This window comes from Oncorhynchus clarkii, chromosome 1 (genome assembly GCF_045791955.1).
Source record: "Oncorhynchus clarkii lewisi isolate Uvic-CL-2024 chromosome 1, UVic_Ocla_1.0, whole genome shotgun sequence".
Lineage (NCBI taxonomy): Eukaryota > Metazoa > Chordata > Actinopteri > Salmoniformes > Salmonidae > Oncorhynchus > Oncorhynchus clarkii.
Window position 1 is genome coordinate 66,030,110 of NC_092147.1, and position 24,379 is coordinate 66,054,488.

The window sequence follows — 24,379 nt, forward strand, 5'->3', positions numbered from 1 at the left end:
TGATTCTGCGTCACAATACGTTGGCAAATTACATTGAAACAATGTTGATTCAGCCAGTGTGTGCCATGTAGGAAGGCTGCAGGATGTCCTATTATGTGACCATTCATTGGAGTGTTTGTTTTAGCAGTGATCGGAACAAGGATGAGAATCTCTATCTTCAACTTTGACCCCAGAATTAGCCGAGATTACTACTGATAGGAAAGAAGGAGCCATAGAAAATTATTTTATTGTCTGTTTCTCAAAAATAGAAAATATGCATGACCTGTACTTAATAGTTATTTAAATTTGCGAATAAGAATGTAATTAAGTGCATATTGTACATATTATAGCACACGTTATTAAGATGTTGAATACCTACCATCTAAATTTAAAGATCACACCATTCCTCAAAGCCCCATTGTGTTCAATAGAGCTGTGCACAGGAAGCTGTTAGTCAGTGGACTCTCCCTCCACTTCCTGTAGCCAGCCCAGCGCTGACCGGCCCTGTGGTGTTATTAAGCATTGGCAGCTCTGCTCTGGGGGAGAACTGCTGAGCCATCAGCTGGTAAACATCATGACGGGGACATTTACCCCATATCCATCTGCTTGGCTGCTGGCTCTGAAAGAGCAGGAGGGTTTTTTTGTCCCTTGATCCTCCTGAGCCAAACTTATAGTCCTTGAACCAGGTGGATGAGTGTTTCACCTTCAGTTTTCATTCAATAAAGTCAAGTAATCCAGCTTTGACATTAGTGTTAAACTACCTGAAGCTGATGTTGCATCTCAATATTTGAGAATCCTATTCTATCACAAAGCAGGATGTTTTTGTGCTGTTAAAGAGCACAATTGGTTATTTGGTCTGACTTTACTGCCAGTGAAATATTCAATGCCATTTATCATACTGTTATTTCTCTGCCTGCAGGACAATGAACTGGAGAAAATCACCAGAAGATTCACCATTGAGCTGGCCAAAAAGGGTTTTATTGGTGAGTCGTGTCTGTGATCAGGGGAACACTGAAGGCTGGTGGTGAAAATGTCTGGCGGTAATGTGTATGTCCGCATGAATACATGGTCCCCTGTAGTGGGGGAGGGGAGGGGGGTTTCATGAGCACACGGCGCAGCACAAACATAAATAACCATGATGAGAGAGGAGTTAAACAGAAGGATTGACGAGGGGAAACTACACCAGAAAAAAATCGAAGACTGAAAAAATACACCAAATATTTTTGAGGGATGTCAGAATTAAGTAAGCAGTTCACATTAACTTCACGTTCTTTGTAACAGTGACCTATCATTCCCAAGGACTTCCGTTTGTTTCAAGAGTTATTTTAGGATGATGCTTTCAAAGTATGAAGTACCCGTGACCTGACTTCAGGCTTTCGTAGGGGGTTTCTAGCCTGACAAGTCCAGCGTTTAAATAGGCAAGAATGGCACTCTTTATGTCTCTGTTATTCAAAGCTGTAAATGTCGTCCACATGATCACTAAATCAGGAAGTTCAGAGGAAGCCAGTTATTAAAAGGCATTCCAGGAACATTCTTCCATAGTGGGATGATGGGACTGTTTATATAGCGACATGTCTTGGTTACACGTCATGTGACTAGACTACCTACAGTACACTGCAATAGCTTCAAAGTGGGCCATGAGTGCCTCTATCTAAATACAGTACTACTGTTTCACACCAACATATTTAGATGGGTCTACATGCGTTTCAGTATGAGTTTGTTGTTGGTTTATTGTTTGTTTCTTCTTTACTGAAGGCATTTTTTGTTATCCTAGAAGTTCACTTTAACCTCTCTTCTTTCCCCTGTCAGGACCTGGCATTGATGTCCCTGCCCCTGATATGAGCACTGGAGAGAGGGAAATGTCCTGGATTGCTGACACCTATGCCAACACCATGGGCCACCATGTATGTGTTCCCCGTATGAACTCACTGCCCTGTCGTGGAAATTTCCTGTATTACCAAATCATGAGAGCAAACCACACACAAGTCAGAGTTATCATAAAGTCCATCTTTAATTATATGAGCTCCATCACAACCCTGTGACTCTCAGATCAATTCAGTGTCTATAAATGAATTCTCTGAAAGTGCTTACATATTTGCAACTGAGATCCTTTATAGCAAAGACACACATAGCCAGACAGCATTGACTATAAATTATCGTTCAGTTTGGTCTCCTAAACGAAGCTCTTATCTCGTTCTTGGTACATAATAGTACCAAGACATTACCTCATCCAATGGTATATATCAATTGTCATTTTAGACACTCACATCCCAAATACAACCCATCCTGGACAAGCTCACAGAGAGGAGAGTGAGCCTCTAGGTCAATATAAGGGCAACCTCAGAGGGAACATAGAATGGTTCCAGACACTGCCATCCTCCTCTCCCCGATGGGAAAAGTAGGGAGTGACTGGCACACGGACATTGTGGAGCCAAGAGATAATTGGTTCCCCCTCAATCATCCCTTCACATGGTTTAAAAGATACGTTTACACATGACACATTCACAGATAAGACTAACCAGACCTGTCCCCTCTCTGGGCCCAAGTAACTTTCCCACATAAGCATACTATAAAATGAATAAAACATCTTATTTATAAATGTTACCTAAATAATTCTGATTCTGCCACGACAGCCCTCTCCCACAATAGACATGGTGTTTCCCTCAGCACTTCCTATCAACTAAGCTAAACAGCTTTGAACAATTATCGTAAACCACTTAAATGAAGGAAAATGTAATATAGATAACTTTCTCAGCTCTTCCTCTGCTTGTTATATTTTATCACCAAGAAATATGTTCATGTCTTATCAACCTTATAACCAAGCAACTATGTTACATGACCACAAAGCAAAACGGTGTTCAGTAGCTAGTGGTCAAGTGATAAGTTGTCATTATTCTGTGTGTACACTAGCCATCCTTATTGACTTTGCTGAGTCAATATTTCCTGTATGTCACTTTTTTGTTTTTGTTCCTTTATCCCTTCTGATGATTTGAGTTTTTACACACATTTCTGCTGGCCTTTTATATGACCCTTATTTTCCTGTCCTTAGGATATTGTTCCAAGTCTACTGAAAGACAAAGCTCTAGATTCCGTTAAGTTTAACTGTCTCTTGCTGTATGACGCTTATATGTTTTGTTGATTGCCAGGGAGGCGGTCAGGGAGCACTCCAAAAGTAAAGCATTTCAACTGTACACTAGATCTTCTACCCTATAGCCTAGTCATAGAGGTTGGCCTCAGTCTAAAATCAGAACTACAGAGACGTGCTCTTGTCCTGTCTAGGATGAAAACTTATCACAGTTTGAGGACAACGCTGTGTCCATGTAGGCCTCATGTTGGGACCTTTTTGCCATAGTCTTCCAAATAGACTTGTTTCTGGGATATATTGATGTCATTATTGTAAAGAGTCTCGCTAGAGCCTGATCTTTATCCCTCGGATGATTGGTCTCTGGTACATCACAAAATGTGTCGATCACCATCCAGTGTGTCTCTTACAAGGTGGCCGCCTGCTCCTTTTATTGGCTTTTGTGAACTTGCTAACTCCACCACTAACTATTCATATGTTCCTCTCCTCTGTGTCCAGGACATCAACGCTCATGCCTGTGTGACTGGTAAGCCCATCAGCCAGGGTGGCATCCACGGAAGGATCTCGGCCACCGGGCGAGGAGTATTCCACGGCATTGAGAACTTCATCAACGAGGCGGCCTACATGAGCCAGCTGGGCCTGAGCCCTGGCTTCACCGACAAGACCTTTGTCATTCAGGTACACAGACACTGCATGTATTGATTAGGAATGGCATTTGATTTACTTTCATCAGGTCTCAAAGCATTTTACAGTGTATGGGGTGGCATTATAGTAAAAGGTACAGTACCAGTCAAAAGTTTGGACACACTTACTCATTCAAGGATTTTTCTTTATTTGTACTATTTTCTACATTGTAGAATATTAGTGAAGACATAAAAACTATGAAATTACACATGGAATCATGTAGTAACTAAAGTGTTAAACAAATCAAAATGTACATTTTAGATTCATTAAAGTAGCCACCCTTTGCCTTGACAGCTTTGCACACTCTTGGCATTCTCTCAACCAGCTTCACCTGGAATGCTTTTACAATGCTCTTGAAGGAGTTCCCATATATGCTGAGCACTTGTTGGCTGCTTTCCCTTCACTCTGCAGTCCAACTCATTCCAAACCATCTCGATTGGGTTGAAGTCGGGTGATTGTGGAGGCCAGGTCATCTGATGCAGCACTCCATCTCTCTCATTCTTGGTCAAATATCCCTTACACATCCTGGAGGTGTGTTTTGGGTCATTGTCCTGTTGAAAAACAAATGATAGTCCCACTAGGCGCAAACCAGATGGGATGGCGTATCGCTGCAGAATGCGTGCCTTGAATGTGTGACTTACCTCCTCCATGCGTCACGGTGGGAAACGTATATGCAGAGATCATCCGTTCACCTACTCTGCGTCTCACAAAGACATGGCGGTTGGAAGCAAAAATCTTGTTTTGTCTAATGTCCATTGCTCGTGTTTCTTGGCTCAAGCAAGTCTCTTTTTCGTATTGGTTTCTTTAGTAGTGGTTTCTTTGCAGCAATTCGACCATGAAGGCCTGATTCACGAAGTCTCCTCTGAACACTTGATGTTGAGATGTGTCTGTTACTTAAACTCTGTGAAGCAGTTTTTGGGCTGCAATTTCTGAGGCTGGTAACTAATGAACGTATCCTTTGCAGCTAAGGTAACTCTAGGTCTTCATTTCCTGTGGCGGTCCTCATGAGAGCCAGATTCATCATAGCGCGTGATGGTTTTTGCAACTGCATTTTAAAGTTTCTTCAAAGTTCTTGACATTTTCCAAATAGACTGACCTTCATGTCTTGAAGTAATGATGGACTGTTGTTTCTCTTTGCTTATTTGAGCTGTTCTTGCCACAATATGGACTTGGTCTTTTACCAAATAGGGCAATCTTCTGTATTCCACCCCTAACTTGTCACAACACAACTGATTGGCTCAAATGCATTAAGAAGGGAAAAATGATTTTATAAAAAATATTATCATTATTTTTGGTTAGAGGTAGCAACATGAGAGACTACTATAAAGGATGGCAGCCACGCTGTTGGTATAATCACTAAATAGCAGACATAGCTTGTTAAATGTTGATGTACAGAGGACTGTCCTCCCTCCTACAGTAGAACACTGTGTTACAGCTCATTACAAGCTGTACTGATTGGAGGCTGCACCATGTGTTACCAATATCAGAAGTGATCCATAAACCCACTGGACCAGAAGACACTACATGACACTCATTAACAAGAACGTAAACATAAATGTGCATTTGGTACATACAAGCGGAACAGGCTTAACAATATGTGACTTACAAGGCACTCGGGCCAAAAACGGCTCCAACCAATGTTCTTATTTTATTCTGAAACATGTCGTTCTTCCTTCTCTTCTCCCAGGGTTTTGGTAACGTTGGCATGCACTCCATGCGTTACCTACACCGTTTCGGGGCCAAGTGTGTTGGTGTTGGAGAGATGGATGGAAACATCTGGAACCCCAATGGCATCGACCCCAAGGAGCTGGAGGACTACAAGCTGGTTAGTACACAACTCATAGCTACAGTCACTAACCTACAAGTTGATCTCTCTCTGGCTGTTTAATGCCAATGTGGAAAGCACGGTCTAAGGGTGCCACCTAGGGGACGTACAGCCTTCCTACACCCAACGTCCTCCACAGCCGTACAGCCAACTTGGCAAAACATTTGAGGTGCATGACCAAGGATATACTTTGGTCCTGTAACTTGTCTACTGTATGTCTCATTCTCTTTCTCTCTCTCTCTCGTTCTTCTCACCAGCAACACGGCACCATCGTGGGCTTCCCCAACTCCACGCCATACGAAGGCAGCATCCTGGAGGCCGACTGTGACATCCTGATCCCGGCCGCCAGCGAGAAGCAACTGACCAGGAATAACGCCCACAAAATCAAGGCCAAGGTCAAAGTTCAACAATCATGTCCAGACCAGCAGTCACTCTTATTACACACTGAGTAACGTGCAGTAAATCCACATTAATGCAGGCTAAAGTTCTATAAAATGTACACAATCATCACTGACCTCTATTGAACCTCACTAACAGTAGAAAGGTGTTTGTGGAAAGCTGAATTCGGTATGTAAAGTGTATTTAAATCGTCTTGTTTTTCCAGATCATTGCTGAAGGAGCCAATGGACCCACCACCCCTGACGCTGATAAGATCTTCCTGGAGAGGAATATCATGGTGATTCCGGTGAGAGGCTGTATGCAGATTTCAGATTGCATATTCATATTTTCTCAATTTTTGCAACTTGTAACAGGTTCCATTTGATTGTGTTGGTCCTGGAGACCTAGATATTTTTAGGGCCGTTTTCACAGACCCAGATCTAAACATTTTGGCCTAGAAGTAGGCCAGGGCCCGTATCCACAAAACGTCTGAGTAGGAGTGCTGATCTAAGATCTGTCCATACAATTGCATTCTTATTCATTATGAACTTAAAAGCAAAAGTGATCCTAAATCAGCACTCCTACTCAGACGCTTTGTGGATACGGGCCCAGATTCTGACTTGTTAAGTCTACAGTGAAGACCGGGATTTCCTGAACATTGATTAGTTGGATTGTATACCTCTGGTCTCCAGAGTCTGACTCTATTTCTTTGAATGGAGATTAATCATATTTTAAACTATTGTTTAGAAGCAATTTTATGCAGATAGTTGCTTAATCTGTCTCCGTGTAATTTACTCTTTGACTTTGCAGCTCTTGATTGCCTGTATGTTACAGCATAGCTGTAATGTTAGTGTTTGCAAACTAACCCACCATCTCTTGTTTATTCAGGACATGTACCTGAACGCTGGTGGAGTGACTGTCTCCTACTTTGAGTGGCTGAAGAACCTGAACCATGTCAGCTATGGTAGACTGACCTTCAAGTATGAGAGGGACTCCAACTACCACCTGCTCAGTAAGTCTGACACCTCCCAAACCGTAGGGATGCACTCACCCCTGCTAGTTCAGCCTACTCTCTGTTATGCCACATAAAGATGGATTTTGTTTATCTTGTATTATGCTAAAGTTGTATTTATCACTGTAGTTCGTGTTGAAATCCTAAATTTCATTCATTACTGGGAATGAGGACTATTTGAAATTTCAGAAACCATTGGCTGCTTAACCACCATGTTTTTTTATTTTACGGCTGTGACTTGCAGTATGTTGCACATTGAATATTTTTTTGACTGCAGAGTACACACACACTTATGTTCCCATACGACAAACTCAATGTTGCTCACAACAAAGGGAACTAACAAATAAAATCACTGACAAACAAAATGGAAACAGGTGGGTTATAAGAGGAGTTGTCAAAGATACTCATGGGGCTGTCCACCGAAAGTTGACTAGCAACAAGTCTGGGTCCTTAAAGACAACTACTAAATTTGCACTAAAAAGGGCAACCCAAAATAAAAACCCAAACTAATTTATAATATGGAGCTAAAAGCAAGTGGAGCAAACCAAAAGGGGGGAACAAGATAAAAGGCTTTGTTTTTATCTCAAGCAGAGGAAGAGCTAAACCGCTGTCAAGCAGTTCCAACAGCTCTCATGCTCTCATTCTCTCTCGAGAACCAACTGGATCACTGGGCCAGCCACTATTAAATATCACCTGGGCTAGCACAGGCAAAAACACCTTCCGGCTAATGAGATGGACAAGCCAGCACAGTTGTAACACATACTTACTAACGAGGTGACACTAATCGGTGCGCCCTACATTCCAACGTGGTACCTCAAAATATAAATGGAAAAAACAAAACCTGTAACACCTTCTTCCTTAAGACAAGTTTGCTCACCACCAACAAAAAACAACTTATGCGTCACCTTCTCCAATATCAACGTCTACTGGCTGTCAACAATTAAATATAAGACAAAGTAATTAAATATATATTCCATCTTTTATAAAGAAGCATTATTTTTATATGTAGTTGGCTATAACTCAAGTTTTTGAAAAACTCACGTACGCTTCTATAGCTCTCATCCCCTTGGACCGAGCCAAAACAAAATTCCTCTCCAAAACGTGCAGTCAAAAATAAATTGTGAGCCAAGGCCACACACTGGCTAAACACAAAACTTATCGACTGCCCGCTCTTGAAAGACAATCAGCAACCAAGTTGTCCTTACCACGAACGTGTCTGATTTCAAGGGGAAACTCCAACGAAGGAGTCTGTGGTTCGTGGAGCTTGTCTTTTGCCGAAAAACTAGAGGATTATGATCGGTATATACCCTCGTAGGTGTAGAGACATAAACCGCGACGTGCTAGAGAGCCAGTACCAAAGCGAGCGTCTTTCTCAATAGTCAAGTACAGCTTTTGATATGAGGCCAGTTTCTTTGAAAAGTACCCCACAGGGTGCTCAACATTGTTTTTCTGTCGGAGCACAGCCCCTGCGCCTACGTCGCTGGCATCGGTGTGCAGAGCAAACAGTCGATTGAAAACCGGAGCAGCTAGCACCGTTGCAGTGAGTCCCATCGGGAAAATTACTTTTGGACCGGACAAATCTGTAAGTGACACAACAACCTGAGCAAAGTTTGTACAAAAAGCCTGGTAGTAGACAGCCATTCCCAAGAATCAGCGCCGGTGCTGGAAAGTTATTGACGGCCTCCACTTTTGCCAGGACTGGTCGGACTTTCCCTTGCCCCACCACTTTCCAGAGATATTTGACTGTTGCTCAGCCAATTTTGCTCTTTGACAGGTTAACTGTCAGGTTGGCAGCTGCGAAACGCCCGAACATTATCCTGAAGGTGTTGGGGCCAGATCGTGCTAAATATGCGTCAGCATTTTCTAGGGCATGTAGCAGGATGTGCATGAGCCTTTGAAACTTGGCTCCGGCATTTCATAACCCGAACGGGAGATAAAGGTAGGAAAACAACCCATCAGGAGTGACAAAAGCAGACAACTCTTTGGCGTGCTCAGTTAGAGGGACTTGCAAACATCCCTCCAGCAGATCAAACTTGATAACGTCCTTAGCAGCACCAAAGGGTACGAGTCCAACTTAGTAACGGCTTTGAGTTTCCCAAAATCAGAACAAAACCTCAGACACACATCCACCGTAGGTACTAATATACGGGGGAAACTCCACGGACTGTTGCCATGTTGTGCAATTCCACCTCCCTGCGGAGCTTCACTCTCTTGTCAGGTTTCACTCGATAGGCATGTTTGATCGGGGCTGAGTCCCCGACGTGAATGTTATACTCCAGTACATTTGACTGGGTTGGCACATCTGAGAATAAACCCTGGTATTCTAAAAGCAGTGCAACAATGTCGCCTTTTCAAGTGTACCAAAAAGACATCAAGGTTTTCTAGAATCTCTGAGTTACTCAACCAGCACAGAGTGTATTGAGCTTTCCTCGTACTCTTGAGGAAGACTGTAGTCATCGGTGACAGCAGTGGCTACAGGCAGAATATCACTACCAGTTTCCATCGACTTCTCTGCCCAATTGTAGCGGGTGAAGTATGGTTTCAACATGTTGACATGATACAGCCGGGTTTTGTTCCTGCACACTGGTGACCCCAGAATGGGCAACAAAACCAGGACTTGGTCACCCACGTCTAAAGTGCAGTCTTGGGCCTTCCGATCATACCAGACTTACATTTTAGTTTGCGCCTTCTCCAGATTCTCACTAACAAACTCACAGTCGTGGTGTAATCTGTATCAAAAAATGCTAATGTGCTCCAACAGATTTGTTTTTAAAGTGTCGCCCTGCATCTCACTCACTCAGCAAACTCAAAGGACCTCTGACATGATGTCCAAACACGAGTTAATTCAGACTAAAACTGAGAGATTCCTCGACAGCATCCCATGCTGTACACAGCACGAGAGACCCCTTCACCCCAATTTTTTTCTCTCGAGCACGTTGAGCACGTTTTCTCTCAAGAGCACGTTGAGATTCTAGGTGGTAGGCACTAGAGGGGCATTGGATTACACCCAACTGTTGTAGCACTTGCTGGAAGACCTTTGACTTGAAATTCATTCCTTGGTCCGACTGCACTACCTGCGGAAGTCCAAACATTGACAATATTTTCACCAGGGCAGAGTAAAACAGTACCGGGAGCTGTGATTTACCTCAGTGGAATGGCCTAAGAGAAACGATTGGCAGCACACATTATGGTTAAGAGAAACTACTTACCATTCTTGGCTTTGGGCAAAGGACCAACACAGTCCACCAGAACCCTGCTGAAAGATTTGTCAAAAGCAGGAATAGGCTGCAAAGTTGCAACCAGTACAGATTGGTTCTGTTTACCCGTCCACTGGCAAACATAATAGGATTTACAGTAAGACACGACATCCTGTTTCAGACCAGGCCAATAGAAGTTACGCAAGATATGGTCATACGTCTTGTTGACCTGCCATACTATCATCATGAGGTAACCTCAGTATCACTTGTCGAAGTGCAACTGGAATGACAATTTGAGATACACTGGGCCAATCGTCCTGCCTAGAAGTGGCTCAAGAACACCATTTCCACATTGGAACACCATCTCTGTCAAATAACCCCTCTTGAGTTTGATGAAACAGCGGCTAGAGGGAAATATCTTTACTCTGTTCAGCAATCAGCTGCTTCCTAGATGTCAAAGTGTCAACTGTAGGAACCCTATCTTCCTTCAGTGGTTCTACAAATTCGCTCACCTTTGTGGTTTTCAAAGGAGAGGTCAACTCCGGTTTATTGAAATCGGGATCATCAATCTCAGACTGATCGCCCATGGTGGGATCTATCGGCACACGCTGGGAACACTCTACGGTACTTTTCTGATAACCCATCAGGTTCCTCTACTGAGTTCCTTACAAACGACAAGATTTGGCACAACCTTCCCTCCATCTACATTTTTTCCCAAAATTAGGCCTCACTCAAACGACATCGGAAACAGAAATAAGATCAGACTTGAGTTCCACATTATACAAAGAACTTCCATGCAACCCATCTTCACGCTTTGTACTAACACAGTGGTTCCCTAACTTTTTATAGTCCCGCACCCCTTCAAACATTCAACCTCCAGCTGCGTAGCCCCTATAGCACCAGGGTCAGCGCACTCTCAAATGTTGTTTTTTGCCATCATTGTAAGCCTACCACACACACACTATACAATACATTTATTAACCATAAGAATGAGTGAGTGTTTGTCACATCCCAGCTTGTGGGAAGTGACAAAGAGCTCTTATAGGACCAGGGTACAAATAATAATCAATAATTTTGCTCTTTATTTAGCCATCTTATGTATAAAACCTTACTTGTTCATTTAATTGTGAATAACTCAACACAGGTTAATGAGAAGGGTGTGCTTGAAAGGATGCACATAACTGCAATGTTGGGTTGTATTGGAGAGAGTCTCTTAAATATTTTTCCACACAGTCTGTGCCTGTATTTAGTTTTCATGCTAGTGGGGGCCGAGAATCCACTCTCGCATAGGTACATGGTTGCAAAGGGCATCAGGGTCTTAACAGCATGATTTGCCAAGGTAGGATACTCGGGGCGCAGCCCAATCCAGAAATATGGCAGTGGCATCTGATTTAAATTAAATTTTCACAAAACCGCTTGTTGCAATTTCGATGAGGCTCTCTTGTTCAGATATCGGTAAGTGGACTGGAGGCAGGGCATGAAAGGGATAACGAATCGAGTTGTTTGTGTCGTCAGTTTCGGGAAAGTACCTGCGTAATTGCGCACCCAGCTCACTCCGGTATTTCGCTATATCACGTTTGACATTGTCCGTAAGCTTGAGTTCATTTGCACACAAAAATCATACAATGACGGAATGACCTGCGTGTTGTCCTTGTTAATGCAGACAGAGAAGAACTCCAACTTCTTAATCATAGCCTCAATTTTGTCCCACACATTGAATATAGTTGCGAGTTCCTGTAGTCCTAGATTCAGATTATTCAGGTGAGAAAAAACATCACCCAGATAGGCCAGTCGTGTGAGAAATCCGTCATCATGCAAGCGGTCAGACAAGTGAAAATTAGGGTCAGTAAAGAGAACTTTAAGATTGTCTCTCAATAAAAATAAAAATACAAATTTAAATACTTGAAAACCAGTGCACTTCTTTATGTTGTAAAATCGTTATATGGTCACTGCCCATATCATTGCATAGTGCAGAAAATACACAAGTTCAGGGCCTTGTTTTAACAAAGTTAACCATTTTCACTGTAGTGTCCAAAACGTATTTCAAGCTGTCAGGCATTCCCTTGGCAGCAAGAGCCTCTCAGTGGATGCTGCAGTGTACCCAAGTGGCGTTGGGAGCAACTGCTATGTCTCACTGTCATGGCTTTTGGGCCATCAGTACAGATACCAACACATCTTCACCGCCTAAGTCCATTTGATGTCACAAAGCTGTCCAGGACTTTAAAAATATCCTCTCCTGTTGTCCTGGTTTGCAGAAGAGGATGTCTTCCTTAATTGACCCCCCCCCCCCCCCATAAACGTAACGGACATATACCAGGAGCTGTGCCAGGCCCGCCACGTCTGTTGACTCATCCAGCTGTAATGCATAGAATTCACTGGCTTGTAAGTATGCGAAGTAGTAATTGTTTCAAAACATCTCGTACCATGTCACTGATGCGTGGTGAAACAGTGCAGATGTAGTACTGCTTGTAGTAGCAGTTTACCAGTGCAGCTGGTATGTGTCTCTATGGATGGGGGGCTTACCTTTATTAACAATTTATCAATTTTCGAGGAAACGGAATGAGCAGCATCTACGCTTGGCTACATACATTTTTGGGCGGCCGTTAGTGGAATTCCCGTGAGAGAGTAATGGTTAATGTGATTGGATGTTAATTGTTTGACTAGGCAACCTGTATTTGACATTATGTTATTTCGATGAAGACTAGATGGTTTAATTCTATTTTTGGCAGTGAAATGAGGCTACTCAGGCGAGAAAAAAATATCACCCAAATGTATAGCCCCGTTGGAAAATCTAAATAGACTGTTAGAAAATGTGTATCACATATATATTTGCCGTACACCCGACAGCATTGCGCGTACCCCACCCCAGTTTGGGAATAGCCGTACTAACATACTGTAACCAGTTGCTGAAGTGTCAGACAAAAGCAAAACACCCTGCATAATGAAGGATTGGGCCACCCTAGTGTGTCGCAATATCTTCACCAGCTGTTTAAAAGTATCGCCACTCTGCAGAGACACGAACCCATCTGAAACGGAGTCACATGCACATCTGATCCCAAATCTTGTTTAGGAGATACACCATTCCCAACCAGAGACTTAATGGGCTGGAGGACTCCCACAAGAAAGGAACTGCTTTTTCTCTGTCTCAAATTTCTGTTTCAACTTAAGCCACTGAGAGACAATGTGTCCTATCTCACGGCAATGAATGACAAACTGGTGGATATGAAAAACCTGTTTTCTGCCGATCCTTATCTTTGGGCACTGTAGAAAAGGACTGAAACCTCCTCAGTAGCAGGTGACTTATCTGGATAGCTTTTTTTTGTGTAGGAATTACTACTGGGTGCTTTGTTTGAAGGTAGTTTTATGTGTCAACACAAACTTATCTGGCAAATCAAAATAAAACCTAAACCAACTTAGGGAACTAAAAGCAAGTGGAGCAAACTGAAAGGGAGAACTCTCAGAAGAAGAGTTAAACTGTGGTCAATCACTTCCAACATCTCTCATGCCCACTCTCTCGAGAACTAACTGGAGCAATGGGCCAGCCACTATTTAATATCACCTGAGCTAGCACAGGTGAAACGCCTACCGACGAATGAGATGGACAAGCCAGCACAGTTGTAACATACTTACTAACGAGGTGACCCTAATCGGTGCGCCCCATGGGAAAAACCAAAACCTGTAAAACAGACACAGGACCGGATTTAATGCAGGGGTTTACCGAGGCTGAAGCCCCTGGGCCCAGATCAGTGGGGGGTATTCGGCCCCCTTGAACTTTGCGACCTTTTGCCACATTTCAGGCTTCAAACATAAAGATTTAAAACTGTATTTTTTTGTGAAGAATCAACAACAAGTGGGACACAATCATGAAGTGGAACGACATTTATTGGATATTTCAAACTTTTTTAACAAATCAAAAACTGAAAAATTGGGCGTGCAAAATTATTCAGCCCCCTTAAGTTAATACGTTGTAGTGCCACCTTTTGCTGCGATTACAGCTGTAAGTCGCTTGGGGTATGTCTCTATCAGTTTTGCACATCGAGAGACTGAAGTTTTTTCCCATTCCTCCTTGCAAAACAGCTCGAGCTCAGTGAGGTTGGATGGAGAGCATTTGTGAACAGCAGTTTTCAGTTCTTTCCACAGATTCTCGATTGGATTCAGGTCTGGACTTTGACTTGGTCATTCTAACACCTGGATATGTTTATTTTTGAACCATTCCATTGTAGATTTTGCTTTATGTTTTGGATCATTGTCTTGTTGGAAGACAAATCTCCATCCCAGTCTCAGGTCTTTTGCAGACTCCATCAGGTTTTCTTCCAGAATGGTCCTGTATTTGGCTCCATCCATCTTCCCATCAATTTTAACCATCTTCCCTGTCCCTGCTGAGGAAAAGCAGGCCCAAACCATGATGCTGCCACCACCATGTTTGACAGCGGGGATGGCGTGTTCAGCTGTGTTGCTTTTACGCCAAACATAACGTTTTGCATTGTTGCCAAAAAGTTCAATTTTGGTTTCATCTGACCAGAGCACCTTCTTCCACATGCTTGGTGTGTCTCCCAGGTGGCTTGTGGCAAACTTTAAACAACACTTTTTATGGATATCTTTAAGAAATGGCTTTCTTCTTGCCACTCTTCCATAAAGGCCAGATTTGTGCAATATACGACTGATTGTTGTCCTATGGACAGAGTCTCCCACCTCAGCTGTAGATCTCTGCAGTTCATCCAGAGTGATCATGGGCCTCTTGGCTGCATCTCTGATCAGTCTTCTCCTTGTATGAGCTGAAAGTTTAGAGGGACGGCCAGGTCTTAGTAGATTTGCAGTGGTCTGATACTCCTTCCATTTCAATATTATCGCTTGCACAGTGCTCCTTGGGATGTTTAAAGCTTGGGAAATCTTTTTGTATACAAATCCGGCTTTAAACTTCTTCACAACAGTATCTCGGACCTGCCTGGTGTGTTCCTTGTTCTTCTTGATGCTCTCTGCGCTTTTAACGGACCTCTGAGACTATCACAGTGCAGGTGCATTTATACGGAGACTTGATTACACACAGGTGGATTGTATTTATCATCATTAGTCATTTAGGTCAACATTGGATCATTCAGAGATCCTCACTGAACTTCTGGAGAGAGTTTGCTGCACTGAAAGTAAAGGGGCTGAATAATTTTGCACGCCCAATTTTTCAGTTTTTGATTTGTTAAAAAAGTTTGAAATATCCAATAAATGTCGTTCCACTTCATGATTGTGTCCCACTTGTTGTTGATTCTTCACAAAAAAATACAGTTTTATATCTTTATGTTTGAAGCCTGAAATGTGGCAAAAGGTCGCAAAGTTCAAGGGGGCCGAATACTTTCGCAAGGCACTGTAAATAAATTAAACACATACGGTATATATTAGATATGTATTATATATTTGTACTTGTACTTTTTGCTGCAACCATCAACCACAGGAGGATTCAGGAGCCCGCTCTCAATGAGTGTAGACAGCCTGCTGCCTCTGCTAATTGTCAGATAGGGGAGGTAGAGGGCCCATGTAGGTAACTGGGGGCCCCTGCCTCGATTGGGTAACTGATTAATGCAAAAACAACTGCATAATCAATAAATCTTAACTGTTCAATTGTGTTAGTCAGGGGCTGGGCACAAGAGGCAAAAACATCACGTTTTTTAATTTTTATCCAACCACACGAGTCCGCTCTCAATCTTGAAAATACACCAGAGCATTAATTGTTTCTAAAAAGATAAGTGGATAAAATTTGATCAAACTCATACAGGGAACTGCCAAAATAAAGGAAGCGCCAACAAAGTGTCTTAAAAGGGCTTTGGGCCACCACGAGCTGCCCAGAACAGCTTCAATGCGCCTTGGCATAGGTTCTACAAGTGGACCTAAACCATGCCAGGAAAATGCACACCACACACCATAACACAGACTTTGTATCCTTAATTTACTCAAGGGTTTCCTTTTATTTTGCCAGTTACCGGTTGCCTATGTTCGGGAAGGCCGCAATTTGGGCAGCATGTGTGCCAGTTATATATGTTGTGGCCATAAACATATAATCCATTTTGGAACCTCTAACCCTAGCAATTTGACTGTTTAACTCATGGGTAAACTAACAATTGCTGACTTGAATGAGAATTGCCATCTATGGATTATATTTATACTGTGTGGTTAATTGCGGCTGTCTGTTTGCCTTTTGCAAATTTCACAATACAACCGCGGGAAAAATGTACAGTTTGGAAAGCAAATGCCTACCACTCACAAGAGAAGACTAATCTGTCTGTGGAACGGAGGCGGGCGGGCGTTGGGCACAACCTCTCTGTGCCTGGAGATATACAACATTATTGGCAGTCACATGCAGAGTTTCCAGGAAGAGGTGGTTGCTGATTGTCTGCAGGCCATGTATGACACTCTCGCTCACCCTCTCTCTCTTTCCTGTCTATCAGCAGCATCAGTCAATGAGGCAGTCTCACATTGTGCACATGCATTTTCACACAAAAGCCCTTTATAACATTGAGTCGCTCATGATGAGTGGATTAGCATTGGATCTCTATCTGGCTGGTCATCTTGCATTCAATTATGTCATCCTATGTAGGTTAGTGTTTTCAGTACATTGCAGGGGAGGTTTGAGCTGGGGTTATGCTTGTGACCCAGTGGGAGGTTTTCTGAATATTTCAGAAGCTGAATCCATTCCCCAGTCCCATGAGTGGCAAGATTGGGTAATGTTGGAGACATGGTAGAGGGCTCAGAATAGATACAGCTGTGTGTTGCCAATCCCCCAAAATGTTGGCAAAAAGTGAAAATGTATACCAGATTATTAATGCAAGTGAACAAACTAATCTAAATTTAGTTCACTTTATTGTTCAGTGAGGATTCATATAGACTAATACATATAATCTATTCATATACATATGAACTGTCTGTGTTCTCCCTCAGTGTCCGTCCAGGAGAGTCTGGAGAGGAAGTTTGGGAAGCATGGGGGAGCAATCCCAGTGGTCCCTACCTCTGAGTTCCAGGCCAGGATCGCTGTGAGTACAACTCTTTTCCCCTTATTCTTTCAATGCCCCTGGATTACTTTCCCCTCATTCAAACAATACCCCTAAGATACAGTATTATAGACATTCAACAGCAGCTGTTGATTTTGTTCCATTTTAATTGTTTGTCTCAGTATTCACAAACACACACTCTTGTTGTCCAGGAGTTTTTTGCAAAAATAAATGTGTGCTTCATAGGAAAATAACTCTTGTCTTTACACCTGTTCACCTAATGTGAACCCTATTGAACGCATTAACCTTGTATGGGACACCAGTAAACAATGCAACCTGATCCTGATGATAGACTATCCCCTGAGGGGATTTGTCCTGGGAAAAACCGCTCCCTCCCCGATGCCACAGTCAAACAGACTCCTTTAGGACAGACTTGTAAAATCAGATACGTCCTCTGCATGCTGTTTTCCCCAGCCACCATTTTGTACATTAGTCTCAAAGATTCAAACACATTACCTTACTGTTGATAAATGAGGCTCACTGAATGACAGACTGGAGATAAATGTTTGGTCCTGCAATTTCATTATAACCAAGTTGAGAGAGATTTCAAAGTTGAGCTGCGTTTCTCTAGAGATGAGTAATGGTTTAGTTTAGTAGGCTAGATGTTGCGCTCTGAGCCTTATTTTCATTGTATTTTCTTTTGTTTGGTTCCAGGGCGCTTCAGAGAAGGACATTGTGCACTCAGGACTGGCCTACACCATGGAGAGGTCTGCCAGGGTAAGAGGCTGATTGCTTAAACGTGGTTATCTGTGCTAAACTATTCCTCACAGGTCCAGAGGTTTTGTTGAAAGGAAATGCTGTCTTAATCCAACTTGATGTCCTGAGGCATATTATTATTAATTAGGGGTAATGAAGTTGTATACATCTCATTACTCAAACAGCACTAAGCAGTGAATAGGCAATATGAGCCCTCTCGCCACCATTTTATCTTCCCAATGCCTGCTCATAAAAGGAATCCCTCTTGAATATGCGCACACACACACACACACACCCTCTCACTGGTTTGCTGTGCGTGCGAGCAGAGCCTATGGGTAACTGGAGAAGCCAGGGCTTTGTTAGTCTCATTCGTTAAGCCCCAGCTCTGACGCTAGAGAGAGCAGAGAGCATGAGGATTCAGGCCATGACCTGCTCCTAATCACACGGACCACCCTCTACCATTAACACACCATATATCCAACAAACACTGATGACTTTAATGTCACGTCTGACTGAGGATACAGCAACTGCATAATACAGGGTTTCCTGTACCGCATCCCAGGAAATGTAATACTCTGTGCAGACATACTGCCTGACAGTCTGCTGGTTTATTACTTTGTTATATTTCCCTGGGGGTTATTTCTATACAATTACACACAGATGCTTTATTATCCTGTGGAAATGGATCACTCCATTGAAAATGGAACAATAGAGGTGTATTGCTGTATGTAACAAATGGCGAAGGGAGGGGCAAGTAATGAGTACTTGGAAGGGACAGGGAGATTTTATATATTTGAGTTGATGTTCTTTGTTTTCTGTTCCCCTTTTTAGCAAATCATGCGCACAGCTAACAAGTACAACCTGGGCCTCGACCTGAGGACGGCAGCGTACGTCAACGCCATCGAGAAGGTCTTCAAGGTGTACAACGAGGCTGGTCTTACCTTCACATAGGTGGCACCTCCACAGCCTCTGTCCATCTGAGCAGACCCAGGGCCCCGCCTCTCCCAGCCTCTAAGCAACCTTTATAAAATCTTTATATAACGTTCACGCGTTTACACATGACCGTTAGCTTTACTCTTTGCATATGTATTTCAAGCAAATCAATACACATTATTTTGCATTCTCATATTATCAAGAGACCACATGTTCTAGTTTGCTTTGAATCTGCTGTTATGAAACTACTGTGCCTATGGTTATTTTTTTTGCCTGTAGTCATTTCATCGATTGAATTGCTGTTACTATATTATTATGCCAGGTAACACCAAAAACTCTGGTCTGCAGCTTTTACAGGCTAGTTCTTTTCTGAATTAGTGCTGTGCTTGTTCAGTGTCTGTTACGGACATACTGTTACTTCACTGACAGAGTTGAAGAAGTTGGTTAACAGAATGTAGAGCAGTGACACACGTAAAGCCTTAATTTCTCCTGTGTTGAAGTGGAGTAGGTTAATCATTTTTATCTGTACCAGAATGTTTTTTCTATTTAAGGTCAGTCCACTTACAGTATAAAGCAGTGTCTACACTTCAGGGTGATAAAATGTGTTAGTAAGCAGATTTATTATGTTACTCTGTTGACATGACACTAAAAGGATCAATTCCAGAAGATTGTTCTTTGTTGTTACTGGTGTTTGCTTGGGCAGCCACAGTTTGAGTGTCTTTCTCTGCGTTTTTGCCTTTGTTTAATTCTTTGTCTCTTTGTCTTGTCTTCTTTGTCTCAAGGTCGGTGTGGTTTTTGTGCTGAATCCTTAGGGCTAATGGAAGGGGAGAATATGTGGGAACATTTTTCTTTTTCTTTATATCAGCCTTTGACTGCTTCAGGATTCTATGTAACATCATTTGTATAGCCTTTTCATTGAAGAATTCATTAAACTACAAAACGATTGATTGTGTTGATTCAAACCAAACTATGATTCCCTATGGGGTATGTACAAGATTTTTCCATGGAAGCAAATCCTGTTTATTTTGTATATCAACAGCTAGTTATTGGCTGCATAATCCCCACTGTACCTATTTCATCCAACACTACAACCTCTACGGGATGGGTGTCCCGATACCGGGACGGTTGTTGTTAACGTGCGCTAATGTGACTATAATGACGTAAGTAACAGCCAACTTTCCAGGACATAGACTTGTCTTATATGAGCAGAAAGTTGAATTTCTTGTTAATCTTACTGAAGTGTCTTAATTTACTGTAGCTATTGCAGTGAAAAATGCCATGCTATTGTTTGAGAGTGCACAATAAACTTTTATCTCGGCAGCTCGTTTGATACATTCACCTCTGAAGGTAAAATAATGTACTTACATTCAGTAATCTTGCTCTGATTTGTCATCCTGAGGATCTCAGAGATTAAATGTAGCATAGTATTGTTTGATAAAATCTATTTTTATATTAAAATGTAGGAACTGCGTTCTACAGTTTGAAACTTTGCACATACACTGCTGCTATCAGTTGGCCAAAATCTAAATTGCGCATAAACTCCTGTGTGATTTTTAATGGCCTTTCTCTTGCATTTCAAAGATGGAAGAAAAAAATGTCTAAACGCATGTTTTGTTTGTATTATCTTTTACCAGATCAAATGTGTTCTCTGACATTCATTTCACATTTCCACAAACTTCAAATGGTATCAAGAATATGCATATCCTTGCATATCCTTGCTTCAGGTCCTGAGCTTATTTTTAGATTTGGTGATGTCAAAGGGGTCAGATCCTTGCTCAGACATTGGGCCAGTAAACAAAAGGTTTCCAGATCGATTCCCCGAGCTGACAAGGTAAATATCTGTCGTTCTGCCCCTGAACAAGTTAACCCACTGTTCCCCGGTAGGCCATCATTGTAAATAAGAGTTTGTTCTTAACTGACTTGCCAAGTGAAATAAAGGTAATTTAAAAAATGAAATTTAAAACAAAAAAAAAACTTTTGATTTACTTTTAAGATATAATACAAAACATTAACATTACACAATGCATTGTGACAGTATTGGGTTGTCAAAATCATATTCTTCATAGGTAATACCAGAGGTATGTCAGATTGATCATCAGGTCCTGAGTTAGATTTGGGTATGTCATTTTAGTCCAACATTTTTTTTAAAGGGTCTGATCCTTGCTCATCTGAGCATTCAACAGACTTTTGGGATAAACATTTTTATTTACTTTTCAAATATAATACAAAACATTAACATTACACAAGGCATTGTGACAGTATTGAGTTGTCATAATATTCTTCATAGGCTATATCCAGAGGTATGTCAGTTTGATTGATCTGTTACCAGAATAGGTTCATCCAGTTCCTCTTATGTCCAATTCAGATCTTAGACATGCATAGACGATGTGTATATCAGAGAAATGCCCCTGGGGAGCAGGGACATCATTGAGACATTGCTAGTGAGGAAAATACACACAGGCGAGAGAGGGATAGGACCATTAAGATTACATTGAGAAAAAGAAACGGCTTCAGTCTGACTCAGCCAAAGAGACTTCCCAAATGATCGCACTTGGTCTGCGTTGCTGTTGTCCTTCTATTTGCCATCTTTCTCGCCAGATATCTCTCCTGCAATGTCTCCCAGTAGGTCGTTCAGGTCTGAGGGATAGGCAGAGTTGATTAGAATTAATGATTAGAATTAATAGTTCGAAATTATACAGATGGTATTTCTTCTGTTCTCTAAGCAGCAGCAACACAAAAAAACAGCAGCAAAGGTTCTATCAGACTTTTTTTTAATGGCACACCTGAATAGAATACATGAAGTTTTTACTTCATAATACTATGTAATTTGTACTTCACTGTACTATGTAGGGCATTCAACTATAACCACATAAACTTTACCTTGGTCACCACCTCCGCTACTTGACTCTTTCTCATCCTTGCCAGATAAGAAACTTCCAAAGCCTCCTTCCTCTTTGCCCTTGTTGCCATCCATTAATCCTCCAATACCGCCGATACCTCCACTGATATCCTTGCTGGACTCCTTCTTCTTTGAATCATCTCCTCCAACTGTGGGCTTCACCTTCTCTTTACCACTGCTTCCCCCGCTGGGATCCTTCTTAGAGTCAAACAGAGTCTTCACCTTGACTTTGGCAGCTTTAGCTGCAAAACATCACCAAATGCGCTGTTTAGAAAACTAACCAGAAACAAATGACGCATGAAACTAAAATGAGACTGTGTTATATTTGCCCCTGACATCACCCTATCAAGTTTTAAAGTTACAAACTGTGTGATATCATATTTGAAGATTTCAGAGAAAGCAACTGTGTACGACATAAAAAGCAACATATGTGTTTTATTGATTTGGTGCCAGGTGCCAAATTCCTGATTACCGTCTATGGGTGTAGTTGTGCATAATGAACTGACAGCATCGTCCAACAACATTCCAAGCCAACATTTCTTAGGCCTACATGTTGTAAACGCCTAGGTGATTACACCGTAACGTAATTAGTTCCATGGATAGCAAAATTGAGCATAAGTGGCTTAGTTTACAACACAATCCTAAAAAACAGGTGCAATATATTGCATTTGCATGTGTCATCGAGTGCTGTGTTTTGGTTAATCAGCACACATTGATGTTAATGCCCTGAGGTACCGTACCAGTTACAGTCAAATCTTGAATGATTTCTCATCTAATTAGAGTAAATGAGAAGCTGAAAAGCGAGGCTCGGATTGTTTTAAAGCGTGCTGACCTTTACAAAATCAAATTGTATTTGTCACATGCTTCGGAAACAACAGGTGTAACTTAGACTAACTACTTATGGGTTATTTTCCAACAATGCAGAGTTAAAGATAAAAAAATATATATATAGAAAGTGACATGACAAATGAATAACGATTAAAATAACATGGCTACATACAGGGAGTACCAGGACCGAGTCGATGTGCAGGGGTACGAGGTAATTGATACAAACCATTAGGAACACCTTCATAATATTGAGTTGCACACCCTTTTGTCATCAGCAGACTCTACAAGGTGTTGAAAGCGTTCCACAGGGATGCTGGCCCATGTTGACTCCAATGCCTCCCACAGCTGTGTCAAGTTGGCTGGATGTCCTTTGGGTGGTGGACCATTCTTAATACACACGGGAAACTGTTGAGCATGAAATACCCAGCAGCCTGGGTGTTCTTGACACACTCAAACCAGTGCGTGCGCCTGGCTACCATACCATACCATACCTGGTCAGTCTATGTCATGGAAAGAGCAGGTGTTGGTAATGTTTTGTACACTCAGTGTATATAGGTAGGGGTAACAAAGAGGCTTGAGGAGTGATGGTTTTAAAAGACAAGGCCAGATCATTATTTACAGCTGAAAGAGGAATTCCACTGAGCTGCTTCAAAGAGAGTTACTGCTTTTTATACACATATCTGAGCACACAGGACAAGGCAGTGGGAAAACAACACACAAAAACAAGTCAGGTCTATCCAAGTAGCAACCGCCCTCAAATGCGACATTTTGTATGACAGAGCCACAACAAAAAAAAGCATATTTCTGCCTTTAATGATTTGCAGCTGCTGCAAGCCTCACTCCAGCTAATGCAAGGTATGACAGTGAAACTGCACAAAATAACCATACAGAACAGAATTAAAACAAAGTCACCCACTTCTTCCCCTCCTCACCCAACCTCATCTGCTCCCCCCTTTACCCCCATCTCCCCCTCAGGACTCACCTGCCGTATCCACTGCCTGGTCGACATATTTGTCCGCTGAGTTGCCCAAAATGCCTTTGAGGAAAGACATGTCTCTGAACAGTAGTCAGTAGTGTCCCTAGAGCAGGTTGTGTCAGGAGAGAATATTTCAAAGTAGTGTGTGGGGGCAAAGGTGGTCATGGAGTCTTATAGAGGTTGGCACTTTCTGTCCCTGATCCTATGCCTCTCAGGGCTCTGCTGATTGGCCAGAGAGGTCAGGGTGTATCTCAGGATGATAGGGAGGTGGGCTGGCTAGACTGGTTACACTGGTTTGAGGATCTGATTCTGAATAGGTGATGTACTGTATTTACCTAGTTACCTACATACTGTATGTAAATATACAGTGGGGAGAACAAGTATTTGATACACTGCCGATTTTGCAGGTTTTCCTACTTACAAAGCATGTTAGAGCTCTGTAATTTTTATCATAGGTACACTTCAACTGTGAGAGACAAACTGTGAAAGACAAAAATCCAGAAAATCACATTGTATGATTTTTAAGTAATTAATTTGCATTTTATTGCATGACATAAGTATTTGATCACCTACCAACCAGTAAGAATTCCGGCTCTCACAGACCTGTTAGTTTTTCTTTAAGAAGCCCTCCTGTTCTCCACTCATTACCTGTATTAACTGCACCTGTTTGAACTCATTACCTGTATAAAAGACACCTGTCCACACACTCAATCAAACAGACTCCAACCTCTCCACAATGTCCAAGACCAGAGAGCTGTGTAAGGACATCCGGAATAAAATTGTAGACCTACACAAGGGCTACAGGACAACAGGCAAGCAACTTGGTGAGAAGGCAACAACTGTTGGCGCAATTATT

General features: G+C 42.1%; 1 protein-coding gene across 1 annotated transcript in view; it reads left to right on the forward strand.

Annotated features, from left to right (window-relative positions):
• LOC139410636 (glutamate dehydrogenase, mitochondrial-like) overlaps nucleotides 1-20,140 on the forward strand; it is a 43,827-nt gene extending 23,687 nt beyond the window's left edge. The window contains exons 4-13 of the mRNA XM_071155988.1: nucleotides 899-962; nucleotides 1,789-1,883; nucleotides 3,560-3,739; nucleotides 5,433-5,570; nucleotides 5,828-5,965; nucleotides 6,175-6,255; nucleotides 6,837-6,960; nucleotides 17,082-17,173; nucleotides 17,846-17,908; nucleotides 18,719-20,140. Of these exons, the coding sequence (XP_071012089.1) occupies nucleotides 899-962; nucleotides 1,789-1,883; nucleotides 3,560-3,739; nucleotides 5,433-5,570; nucleotides 5,828-5,965; nucleotides 6,175-6,255; nucleotides 6,837-6,960; nucleotides 17,082-17,173; nucleotides 17,846-17,908; nucleotides 18,719-18,838 (1,095 nt within the window). The 3' untranslated portion in view covers nucleotides 18,839-20,140. The remainder of the gene's footprint in view (nucleotides 1-898; nucleotides 963-1,788; nucleotides 1,884-3,559; nucleotides 3,740-5,432; nucleotides 5,571-5,827; nucleotides 5,966-6,174; nucleotides 6,256-6,836; nucleotides 6,961-17,081; nucleotides 17,174-17,845; nucleotides 17,909-18,718) is intronic.
• The last annotated feature ends 4,239 nt before the right edge of the window (nucleotides 20,141-24,379 follow it).